Raw genomic sequence first — 12,719 nt, 5'->3', positions numbered from 1 at the left:
TGACCCAGCTACTCAAGGAAGGCAATTTTCTACACATCCACTCCATAAGAGGGCCAAACCCTCCTTCAGCAGGGAAAAACTAGGCATTCAGGTCCAGTTCTGTGTGGGAAAAGATGGGGAAGGTTCCATTTCCCCTGTTGGCTCACCAACAGGAGAAGTTCACAGAGGGTAAGCAGCCGGGCTCAGTCATGCCACCCAAGAAGAAGCAGTGATTTCTCCTAGCTGAGAATATAATCATGCTGGCAAAGCCCCTGCTAATGGGAGATTGTTCATCAGGCAGTCAGGGATATTCCTAACCAGATCTACACTACGAGAACAACAGCCTGCTCCAAGACAAATTCTTGGACTGTGGCCATCTCCAACCTGGGCCAATGTGCCTGGTAGGAAGAGCTCCAAAGGTTGTTCTTCTTCCACAAGAAAGAAGCAATCAGAATAGGGAGAGACCTCAATTAGAAATGATTCAACAGGAGACAAATTAGATGATCAGATTCAGGTGTGGAAGGGAAACAAATACTTAAGAGGTTCAGTATCACAGAAAGGCAAATTCGCTCATTTGATACTAGTGCCTTTCATTTACTTTGTATTAGCAGATAGGTTTGCGTTAATCAGATCTAAGTCTCCATCCTGGTTGCTAGGCCTACAAGTCCCAGAAGAGGAGGACGCCAGAAAAGTCTGACAAATTCTATTGTTAATTAATAAAATCAGAGTGAAGACACTCAAAACACAGTGTCTAGCACATCCAAGCCTTCCAGTGTCAGGCCACACTGGAGCAAACCCAATAGCCATGCTCCATGCCAAGCAGCCTCTGGGACATGGCACCAACATTTTGATGCCACTGAAAGCTCAGCTGGAGCTTCCCCTCAGGCTTTGCCCAGTGGGTAGATACCAGGGAAGATGGGCACAGGTTGACACTGAGCGGGGAGGGGGGAGAGGGGATCCTCACCACGTGCGATGATAGGAACCCTGCCAGGACAGCATCGTGCACAGCTCCACAGGAATTGCTTTGGATGCAAATGCACAGTGCAGACAAGTTCACATCACAAGGAGCCAGCACTGTGAAACAGTCATTTTTAGAGGCAGTTTATCCCAAATAAGAAGAAACCAAAATGAAGGTGCCTATCATCGTACTTGGTTCTGCTTTCATTGTGTGGCATAGCCGTGGAGAATTTATGTTTTGATACTGATCGCCTTTATTTATCCCAAAAGAGAGGAGATCTATCAGAAAACACCCTCAGTACCTTTTCTGATTCTTTCAATAACTTTTGTATGTTTTCACTGTTTATAGTATTTCCAGAGAGACTGAGCTCCTGCCTAGGAATGAATGGTTGCAGGACACACATTTACTGTCCCTGAACCTTAGCCATAGCGCACAGAGGCTGCTGCAGCTCAGCTGAGGCCAAATCAGTGTCACCATAGACAAATATGACCATATGGAAAATCCAAAGGGTTGCCCCAGCCTTTGCTGTGTCCTCCGTAGCTGCCATCCAGGGTATTCAAGGCCTTTAACAGAGTAGCACCAAGATATTACATATTTCCAGGTGCCTTGAGAGACACTTGCTTTACATGATCTCTCATGAGGTGTTTTAGTCTCTTTCTCCCATATACAAAGAACACCAAAGGGAAATGCATCCACATCTTAAAATGAGGCCAAAGGTGCATGTGGTATTATGGAAGACAACGCATATTGTAGGTGTCCATTAATGGCTCCTGATCTATATCAGCAACCCTTAAGCTGGGGAATGTCTGCAGACACCCCCGCTCACCACTTCATCTTCACAAATGAGAATACCCTGAATCCTTCACAAGGGTTGAGATTAGTCTGGCCTCTCAGTAATGTCTCCAGCTCAGACACCTGGGTTTCCCCTGAAGTGAAGCAAGAGGCACTGACTTTGTTAGGGGGTAACTCACTGACCTACCTCAGATTTCAGCTCCATTGGCCACTGATTGGATCTCTGCAAGGGCAACAGGGGCAACCCAGCTCAGATGCAGGCATCTCCTAAAGAAGTGATATGCACGTAACCAGTTGACTACTGCACAGACTATTGCGGAGCCACAACCACCACGTATCACGATCTAGCCTGGCCCTGGGCTGTCAGTCCCATGTGCATGTGGTATCTGAAGCCCTACATGCAACACGTCTACAAGCAGAAATAATACAATGTCAGCTGATGGTAGCCACAGTTTTCTTGTACCTCAAGTTCCAGCTGGAAGGGGACAAAGACTCAAAGTTTTCTAGGATGCATTAAACGTCACATCCTTTATTACTGCTTCTCGTTATCCCCACCTGATGACCAAGGACGATGTAGAAACTTTTTTCCTGACTGGGCTGAATTGCAACAGTGATTTAGCTAAAAGCTGGCTAGGTCAAGATGACACACTGTCACTTGGAGCATGTTGCAAGTATCACCCATCAGAGGAAATGATTAAAAGCAGGCAAATATGCGTAGTCTTCACCAGCTGCTGAAACCACTGTTGCTGCCAGTTTCTAGGATGAAAGGCTGCAGATCTGCGGGACGTCACGAGAGCCCAAAAAGGAGAAGGGTTCCAGGGAGAAGAAGGAGCCCTAGACACCAAGAAGACTCCCTCCAGCTCTATCAGGTAGAAGGACTCACTCCAGAGAGCTGTATTGTGGCAAAATGTGAGTGCTGCTCGTTGAGAACTGCCTTTGGGCAGGAGCCACCAGAATAACCCATGAACTTCTGAGCCCAGGACAGATGTACTGAGCTTGGAAATGTTGTTCCAGATATGACATAATGCTTACAAAGACTTAAGCCCCTGGGTGGTTATAGAGAAGTTATGTCTGGAAGGGATATCAGAAGGTCCCTCTCTGCTCACTGAGGCAGGATCATAACGACAGGGGTGGTGGAAGAGAATATACTTCAGGAGGAGATTTCTCAAAGCAAGTCAGTACTCTTTAACCTCCTGATCTGAACAAACAGTGCAAAACTCAGATTTCATCACCAGAACCAATACTATGGGGTGAGTAAAACCCTACGTCATGGTTTAATTTATTATAGAATCATAGAATGGTTTTTCCCCAAAAACATTTAAGTGTTAAAACTACTCATCAGCTAGCTGGAGGAAAGGTGCTTTCATCAACTAGAGTTGCTTCTTTAAGAGGAAGGACTCTTCTGAGAGTTATCAGGCAGCTCTTCCACGTCTTACACAGCCAAAGCCAGTTCAATAAATGGAAGCAATCATACAATCAAGAATAGTTCCAGAAATAGTTCCAAAAAAACTTTGTGACCAAATGCAGAGGGACTGTTCAGTACAGATAGTTTGACAGTTCTTGCATACTCAGTATTTTGATATCTACACGCCACTCTCACTACCTGAGAACATCCGATGACCCCTTTTTCATGTCACACCATCCAAGGAGATCAGATCCATAGCACAGGACACCTGAGAAGCACCACTCTTGAACCAGTACTGACACTGTCCACAGTCACTGCATTACAGAGCAGTTTTGTATCACAGACAGACCCAGTGGATCACAGGTCCCACTGTAATCACTCTCACAGCAATGGAAATCACCCACCAGATCACCTCTGAAAGCGTGGAAACTAACTAGCCCTTCCCTTGTTCATAGGGACGGTTTGCTAACCTGCAGACAAGATATCCACCTACACAGGAGATTTGCAGCATGAAAACTGAACACAAAATTATCCTTGTTATAAAGGCAAAAACTCTACCTGAACTACTAGAATAGGAAGAACAGAGCTCCAAACAGGGAACTACCAGCAGCTATTACCCAGCTAAGCCCTCTTCCTGCATGCAGAGATTAATAATGGGATGCCTACAAGCAAACCTCTCCCTACTCAAAGATCAGGCTACCCAAATGAAGATCGAGCTCTCCAAGTGCGGAATCCTCCAACCAGAAACAGTCCTACACAGCAAAGAGAGCTCAGATATGGTCCTAACCCATCTCTGAAGGCCCTTCCCAACAAAAGCACACTACAGACCAAGGCTAACAGTGACCTGCCAGATACTTTATAAGGGCTAATGGCCTTCCAAATAAGTAATTTTTTCAAAGAGAACAACTCCTTACTATGTTTCCAAAACTTTAAGGACAACTGCTGCCAACCTCATCTCCTTTCAGTCAAGAGCAGAACCGCTTGTACAAACTCCGAACTAATCCAGCTCTGCAGTGAGTTTCAGGCGAAGCAGGGGGGTGTGCCCCAGCCAAATCAGATTTACTCAGGGGACACAGCCCCATTTGAGCCTACAACTTGAAGCCCAACGTTTCCACATCAGAACCAGTTCTGCCAGATAAGCCATGCCCCAAGCCAGGAGAAGTGTATAAATGGAGCCACTCCCTAACCAAAGGGCATCCAGCTCTGGAGAGTATGCCTCTCACAACAGCAGTTCTCCTTCTCTTCAGAAAATGCCATTATTCTTCAAGTGACCTTTCCAAAGCAATGACCAAGCCTACAACCATGAGCACTGCACAGTGCAGAGCAGGGCTTGCTTTGGAGAGAGCCTGCCTGCCTGGGACTAACTTCTCAAAAGAAATATTTTTCCTAGGCAGAAGCCAGCTGCAGCCCATGTGCAATCATTCTGCCATCCTTCCCACTACACTTTTATGGTCTTTAGTCAAAAATTCCCTAGAACAAGTTACTTCCAGTATATGTAACGTCTCTGTTTCCCATTCCAGAGGAATTACAAAGCTTCTGAAAGTAGCAAGCCAATGCCACCGGTGCTCTGGGCTGGCCAGGGCTAATTTTGCATGTGTTAAACATGAAGTAACTGGGCACATGGGAAGCTAAGGTTTCATGACAACATGCTAACGGACGAGCGACATTTCTTGACATGCACACTCTGGGACATACTTCTCCTACTCAATACAAAATGAGGGAGGCTGAGCAGAGAATTAGGCAGAGAAATCTGGAAATCAACATTCAGATGTGAGAAAGGGCATGATTTGGCTCACACTGCTGACTCTGGGGGGGGGTTCTCAATATCTACATCACTCCTTGGGTCAACGGCTCAACAATCCCAGGCCTTTAGTGTGAGTTACGACAAAGGCTATGAGCCCTGTTAATTAGTCTCACATTTATACTGCAGTGTGCAAATTCTCTTTTGGACCAGGGACCATCAGGAATGAGCTCGGGACCTTCTAGGGTTTGTGTGACAAGCTGCCACGTCTGTCTGGGAGTTGTGATAACTTCTGGGTTGGTGCAGAGCAGGCCCTGTATGACAGTGATGTAGCAATGGTAGTGCAGTAGTCCCTGGAAATGCTTGTGGAAGATGCAGACCCTCCTTCTCCAGCCCAATAAAACGTTGCAACCTTGAACTGCAATGTTTTGCAGTTCAAAACTATGTCTTCCAAGACTATGGTTTGTGCAGACCAAATCTCTTCCAAGACTATGGCAGAATATGGTTGGTGCTCCAGAGCTGGAGGCAGCGTAGCCATCAGCATCAGGGCAGCTTTGAATCAACATCACTGTAATGCCATCAAAACCCCACTAGTTTTCTTTTTAGTGAGAGCTCTGCTGCATTGCACAGATTTATGAGCTTGGGAGTGTCTGAGCTCACTGGTGTGTTTCACATGCCCTGTTGTTGCAGGCGACACTTACAAAAAGGGGCCTGATGCTAAGTGAGACATGAAGGACCATCCTCCACCTTGCACAATTCCTAACCCCAACGGGACTGGATGCTCTGGACAGGAAGGAATTGAACAGCTTCCATTCCCTCCTCTTTTCTGTCTAGGTAAATTATTCCAATTAGGCTATTTATTTCAATTTCTGAGTCAATTTTTTCTGGAACCCAAATCAGACCTTTTGGGCGAATGAAGCAAGGGCTGGGTGGAAAGACAGAGGGGTAAATACAACCTCTCAGCAGGTTCTCAGCTCTGCTCTGAGTCAGACCCTCAGGAACCAACTCCTTCAAAGTCAGTTGACTTTTTAGGTTTGTTTTCTGCCAAATCAATGCAGTGTGACAGCCAGGAGAGGCACCCAAACCACATACCAGGCTTTCCGCTCTCCAACTCCCCACCCTCATCTTGCAAAGGAGCTGTCGGCTAATACCACCACCACAGAGAGTGGGGGATCATCTTGCCCAACATCACGCAGCTACAGCAGAGATATATACACAGAGACAGTTGTATTGGTTCCCTCCATAGCCCATGAAAAGAAATAAGCCCTTTAAGAGTGTGACTCATCTGACGCCCTTTAGACTCTACTGCAGGATGCGGCTAAGCGCGGTGTGCACTGGTGAGTAGATCACCAGTGGCTATAAAGCAGCTCAGGTGACTGGCTCTGATGGACAGACCTCCACAGCAGATGTCTACATTTACTCAGATTCAGCTCACTGAAGCAGACTTACTTGGAGCTGGACTGAGCTTGTCCATAAACCACGTCCTGCTTGCAGCTCATCATGGGCTGGGCATAGACCACATCGGGCTTGTTGCTTGAGGGGCAGGAGAGGGCGCGTGCTGGCATTTTTTTACTTGTCCTGGTAGTTCCTTGCTGGGTGCTACAGCTGCTGTAGATGCTCTGGCGGTTCAAGGTTGCCTTGTGCTCTGCCCGGACCCCAGCCTGACTCTTCCTCAGCGTGCCCCGGGGCGGCTCGCAGTAGAGGTCAGGCTCGCTCCGGCTGCTCTTGATGTTCTGCACAAAGCAGTAGTCGCTGCCAGCCCTGGTGGGGCTGCAGACAGCCTTGCTGTAGTGCTTGCTGCCCCAGCCCTCCATCTGGCTGTACGAGCTGTAGCGCCTGTTCTCCACGTCCCGCTTCAGGGTCCCATTGTACAGCTGGTCAACGAGAAAACAGGAGACAAAAAAATTAGGAAAGGGTTGAGCTGCAGATCAACATTGCCAAGCCCACTCCTGCGTGGGTGTCACAGCTACCAATTCCTATGCCTCTTAGACATTTTTGTGGCCTAAAATTTGCAGGAGGTTAGCCTACCTGCAGCCCTTACAAAGGTGCCAAACCCTCCCTTGAAATCTGAGGACACTTAGTGAACAGGATAAGGCATCCAAGAGCTTGAAAGCAGAATTGAAAGCTCAAACATGACCCTGGCATTAGAGAAAATGCCTTATTTCCAACACATGGGGTCTAACCCAACCTGTAATTAGAGGAGCTCACATCACATCTCTTGCCATCACAGAGAATGATGCCCCAGTCTGACCTTCCAGCACTGCCTGCATTTATTTTTAATTTCCTTATGCTATTTTGTTCCCCTTCCATCTATAAGTTCCTTAGGAAGGGAGTAAAGGGAGGGAAAAATCAGTAAGAAGGGATTCTTGAATGTCATTGTGCCAAGAAATAAGTGGAGATGATGAATATCTGCTTATGAGTTACAAGGTGTGTTATCAGCTCATATAATGGGATGTTCTGAGAACAATGGGGGATATGCAATAAGAATTGAGATGACTAAATTAGGAGGAAAAGAAAAGAATAAAAGACAGTAAAAAAACCAACTGCAATTAATCAAATGAAAAAATGGCTCTAGCTGGCCTGCTGTCAGTTGAAATACCTTCACCATTTCACCAAAAGTCCTCCAGATTTGCCCCAAGTACACCAGGATTGAATCCAATATTCTTTTGCAATATTAAACTTCTGGATGTCAATGCTGGCACCTGGAAGCCTGCAGGATTGTATGCAAGTGAGAGACAAGTCACTAAGGTGTGTAGTCCAGAAAGGAAAATAAATAAAGCTATTTTAGTGCTGTTTGCCCTGTGATATTGAGTTTTTCCACTGCATCCCCCTCAGCATGCTGGCAAGCAGACCTCCAAGACATACAGCAAACAGGCATAAAAAGAACTAAAGAATAAAACTGCCTGCCCCATCCCCCTTTGGATTATCTCAGGAAAGCTCATCCATGGTCTCTTATTGGGCCAAGGTTTTTTCCTCACGTAACTTTAAGCAGTGGTACTTTGGATGCCTCTTTCTGCAAGAGCCACCCAAGGATCCCTTGGGCTGGGAGAGAAAAGTCAACACTGGTGCCTTATTATTTCCATGGAGGTTCAAGGCACAAGATGTGAAAAGCCTGTCCCTGGTGCAATAGTTCATGTCACTGAAAAAAAATCCATATTTCCTAAACTAGAAACACCACATGACAGAGAAATTGGTATCCTCTGCAGGCTTAGCCCGAGTCCCGCTGCTCTGCCCCAACTTCATCCCAGCCCTGAGCACACTCAGCATCATTCCTGTCTCCAACACTCTCCAGAATTGTCATTATGTTAATTAATTAAGCCAAATATTTCCATTAACAAACTGATCTTCAGGAATGCAGTGAATCCTCTCTGTTGTGTCCCAGAGAGTTGCACAGGTAACAGCTGAAAACTTTTAAAAGAGCAGGCATGCCGTCTGGATAAGAAGAAACCCTTTAGTCCAGCTACCCCGATACCCAGATTTCTCTGTCATTTGAGCACCAGTCTGAAGCAGTTTTCATACTTTCGTTCTGCAGGTTTGCATCTAAACAAGTGAATTGCTGGAAGGGGAGAAAAGGGGAGTAAATGCTCTTTGCATTTACTCCAGAGGACACAGAAAAAACCTGTTAGTACTGTAGCACAGCAGGTAACAGGTTTGGTGCATACTGCAGAGCTCCCAGGGGTTTGGAAGAAGAATTTGCATGCGATAAGAAGAGCAAGGATGAAGCACATGGATAAGTGTGACGAGTCTCAGGGGTTCCCCCGGCAGTGGGGCAAGCCCACTGAAATTTCCAGGATGGCCATGCACAGAGGTTCTCTCTGTCCTGGTTTTGCTTTGGATGCAGCACGCATGCAGCAACAGCAAAGCGACCTTTCGTGAAGTCATGATCTACCCCACTGCGGATGAGTATGTCCTTCTAAGGATGATATCATCCTCATTTTTTCTTCATTTTCCTGGGTTCAGAAACCCTCGGGACAGTGAAGGATGGGACAAGGCTGCTGCAGGGTGGACTTTGCTGCGCGGTGGAGCGGGAACCCACTCCCAGGGCTTGCCGCTGGCAGTGGCTGGCTGGAGGACAGAGCAGTAACTTGTTAGATGTGAGCACTGTCGTTTTTCTTTATGAGTCAGTATAAGCTGGGATTATTTTGTAGGGCTGTCAGAAGCTTGGCAGAGCCGTGGAGCCCCTGGGCATTTGCTGAAATGAATTCAGCTAACTATGCTAACTTGTTATTTATCTAAAGCTATTGTTTGCTCTCCAGTGTACTCACATGGGCTCTCTGCCAGCAGAACGGGCGAGGGAAGGTGTGAGTGTGTCTGTGTTTAGAGATATAGAATTATCAATTCTGTATTTCCTGCTGTGTTTTATAGTGGCATATAGCATTGTCCTCTTTCTTGCCAGCCCTGAGATGGGTGAAGCAGAGTGACCGCCTGTTTGGAAAGACACCTTTCTGCAACACAGGGAGCCCTGAGCGGCAAGTCAGTGCAGGTCCTGGCAGGGCGGGGAAGCCTTTTGCAAACTCATGGGAAAATAGTTCCCGTGTGATGTGAAGCTCATTACCAAAGTCAGTGCATGACTTTTATTGCTGATTCTACCAGATGCTTGGCTGAGCCCATTTTAATCTCTTTCAAGTGGCACGGACCTAATTGGTATCTTAGAATTCCTCTTTGCAGTAGGAGCCTGATCCAAAGCCTCCAAATCGATGAGGAATCTCCTGCCAGCTTCAGCGGATTTCAGACCTGCTTGCCAAACAGTCTCTGTGAACCCTTGCACAGACGAAGCTGACCCGATCGCTTCTTGATCTCGGCAGTGCCGTGTCTGTGCTTCAAGAGCAGTTTTCTCAGACTAAAACCTATGTCCCCATTTCAGATGTTCACCAAGCTAAGTCACAGACCTTCACTTCTAACACTGGAGCAAATGTAGCCAGGGGAATGGAGTTCCCCGTGTTGTTATCTCTTCACTGGATGCAGCGATCAGTGAGATAGGATGCACAGCAAGGTAGAAGTGAGGCACTCTGCTGTCTGGAGGAGATGACATCTCTGAAGGTGAAGGTGATGCTATTACATAGTCTGTGGTTTAAAGAGCCACCTGACAACAACCTCGTAACTTTTGCTGATGCCATTACATGTGTAGAGTGAGCTCTCCCTATGCAGAATAGCATTAGTGAAAGGAAATAATCAATCTCTCACCTTCAAACCTCATAAACTGCCCAGGTTTCCTAACACCCTGAATTGCATCTGCCCACTGCTTGTGGGTATTTGCATGGGGGAGGTGGGCCAGGTCCACACCTCCTCCTTTAGGAGTGCGGAGAAATGCTGGAAAAGACAAGGAAGTCCCTCAAAGCGGGGTGGAGACAGAAAGCAGTGATTCCCTCTGCACTGCAAGATCTGGAAACCATTTTAGAAAAGTACAGGCTGTCACCAAGACTTCTCCCCATGGGACCTGAGAGGTCAGGGCAGCTTGGTAGGTCTCTCCTTTCAGCCAGACACCATCAGACACCGGCAGTTGCCTGCACTCATAGGACGCAGGAGGATGCTCATGTGCAGCTGGGCAATGCCAACATCCTGAATTTTAGCCTGAACTTCTCCTCCCTGCTGTGAAATGAGCCTGTATGTTTGAGGCCAAGCCTTGGGAGCCGTTCATTCATATTAAAACAAGGAGGGAAGGCACGGGGAGGAAAGGCAGCGAAGATGAGCACTGATAGCGTGCGGGTGCTCTTATCAGGCCCAAGGAGTAAGTGCTTTCCTTCACTGGCAGCAGCAAAGACCTGCCTTTATGGATCACCAGTGATTCACAAATGCAACCTGCGTTTGTGGATCACCAGTACTCAGCCTGCAGTATGGGACCATTTTAGGAACATCAACTGGAACATCCCACAGTCACACAAGACAGGTAAATAAATACCTTTAACCTCATTTCAACTGGAATAAAACTGGTGCTAGAGAGAAAGTCAAAACAGCATTATCCCAATCATCGATCATGAGTCCTTTTCTGTCTTTTTCTTCCGTAAGCCCTTTTGTTTAACAGGAAAAGTCCCTCTCCTCCTCCCGCTTTCCAGAGAAGTAGAAGCACAGAGCGAGGCGCACCAGCCCAGGGAATCGCGCTCCAATCTCAGCGCTGCCTTTCCATGTCGGAGGCCCTCCCAGATAACTGGGTGTTTCTGACTTCTGCATCTAAGGACGCGATCAGTTCATTACCTAGCTCTAATTTTTTCCCTTGCAATTTGTTTGTTTCTAGAGCAGCAGACAGAGAGAAGTAAAGGACTCCGTATAAACACGTCAGGAGCAGGTTTCTCCCAGGCTGGAGGGCAAAGCACAGGCAATGCAACATGACAGCGTCCCACCCTGTGTGATGGGTGGGGAAAACTCTTGATGCTACTTGCGAAATGCTTTAGCTGCTGCCTGCTACACACTCCACTGCAGGGAGAAAAATTGCAAAACCAGCAAATATATTGTTTATCTATTTCTGAAACGCTCTTTCCCACCTCTCCTGGGTGCTGCCTTTCCATACACTTTTTCATCTGGTTCTTTATGCAGCTCAGATATAGGTCTTGATGGTTCAGTTTGTTCTGGCCAGGGAAGGTAATGTCCAACTTGCTACTCTAAAGCATAAAGCCTCTTGCAAAACCTCACAGGGAGACGAGGGTCTGACTGAGCAATGATGTGCAACAGCTATAAATCTTTGTTTTGTTTGGTAAGATTGCCCAAACCGCTCTGGTTTTGGGGTTCTTTTAAACTTGAATGTGTCATTACAGCAAATGACAAATTTTGTCCTGAAATCCTTATGAAACAAAGCTTCCACTGATGATGAGAGATTTTTGTTCGCAGAGGCAAAGCCAGCCAGGGATAGCAGGGAGTGTTCCCGTCTCGTGGCGAACACCTCTCATGCAGATAATGCGTTTGGGAGAGAAAGCCCTGCAACTTTCTCCCACAGAGAACATTTGTTTAAGAATCTACATACAGTCTCTAGTGCAGAGGGATCACCAAAATGCATGTTTTTCATTAGTGCCATAACGGACGTAATTGCTACAGAAACCAAGCCGGGTGGGCCAGTGCAGCACAGAGCCCGAGACCCCAGCAGTGGTGCCTGAGGAAAGCAGTGGTGAGCACTGGTGGCCCAGTAGCCACTGGTCCCCAACTGTTATGTGCCAGGATCCAACTCAGTTAACTCCTTTAATCAGAGCAGCATCAGACATGCCAAGTATTACTTGGTCTGGGAGCAGGGCTGCTCTCAGAAATGTTACTCACTACAAGCCCCAGGCTGAGGTCAGCTCTGTGGGGATGATGATCTGCTCACCCTGTTGGAGGCTGAGCACCCTAACGTCTGAGATGCACCTCCTTCCCTTCCCAGCACGCCAGGACCTTGTTTGTCCCTCGTTCGGGGCAGTGCCAGGAGCACGCTGCCGCTTACACCCACATCATGCCGGTGTATTTCCTTCTTGTGGAAGCGGCAGCACGGGGAGGTTGGGTGTGCTTCTGCACCTTGTCCTGATACTGCACCATCTTGACGGTGCCGAAACAGACAAGGGACCTGGGAGCCCCCCGCCTCTCTAGCAGGGACGGACCTGCCAACCCAGCAGACCCAGGCAAGAGCGGTATTGCTGCAGGTGGGAATTAAGCCTCAGAGGGTCTTTGCTGACGGCATGCATCCTGGCTCCACATGCTGCCTTCCCTTGGTGTTCAGGATTTGGCTGTGCATCTCCAAAGCTGTGCCTGCAGTTGGGGTGAACAGCACACTCGCTGCAACCCACGGGCCACCAGACTGTGACGGTGGCTTTGACTGCACTGCTTCAGGTGCCCAGTTTTGCTTACTTAAACCTCCCTCAGGTTTGTCTGTGTAAATTGTGGTC

General features: G+C 47.5%; 1 protein-coding gene across 2 annotated transcripts in view; it reads right to left on the bottom strand.

Annotated features, from left to right (window-relative positions):
* The window catches only part of PKP1 (plakophilin 1), a 45,602-nt gene that overhangs the window by 21,565 nt on the left and 11,318 nt on the right, over positions 1–12,719 (bottom strand). For both annotated transcript variants that reach the window (XM_075521444.1, XM_075521445.1), the window contains exon 3: positions 6,325–6,749. In XM_075521444.1, the coding sequence (XP_075377559.1) occupies positions 6,325–6,749 (425 nt within the window). The remainder of the gene's footprint in view (positions 1–6,324; positions 6,750–12,719) is intronic.

The sequence above is a fragment of the Mycteria americana genome, chromosome 20 (genome assembly GCF_035582795.1).
Source record: "Mycteria americana isolate JAX WOST 10 ecotype Jacksonville Zoo and Gardens chromosome 20, USCA_MyAme_1.0, whole genome shotgun sequence".
NCBI classification, from domain to species: domain Eukaryota; kingdom Metazoa; phylum Chordata; class Aves; order Ciconiiformes; family Ciconiidae; genus Mycteria; species Mycteria americana.
The sequence above is the reverse complement of the archived record's forward strand: the minus strand, read 5'-3'. Positions and strand labels throughout refer to the sequence as shown.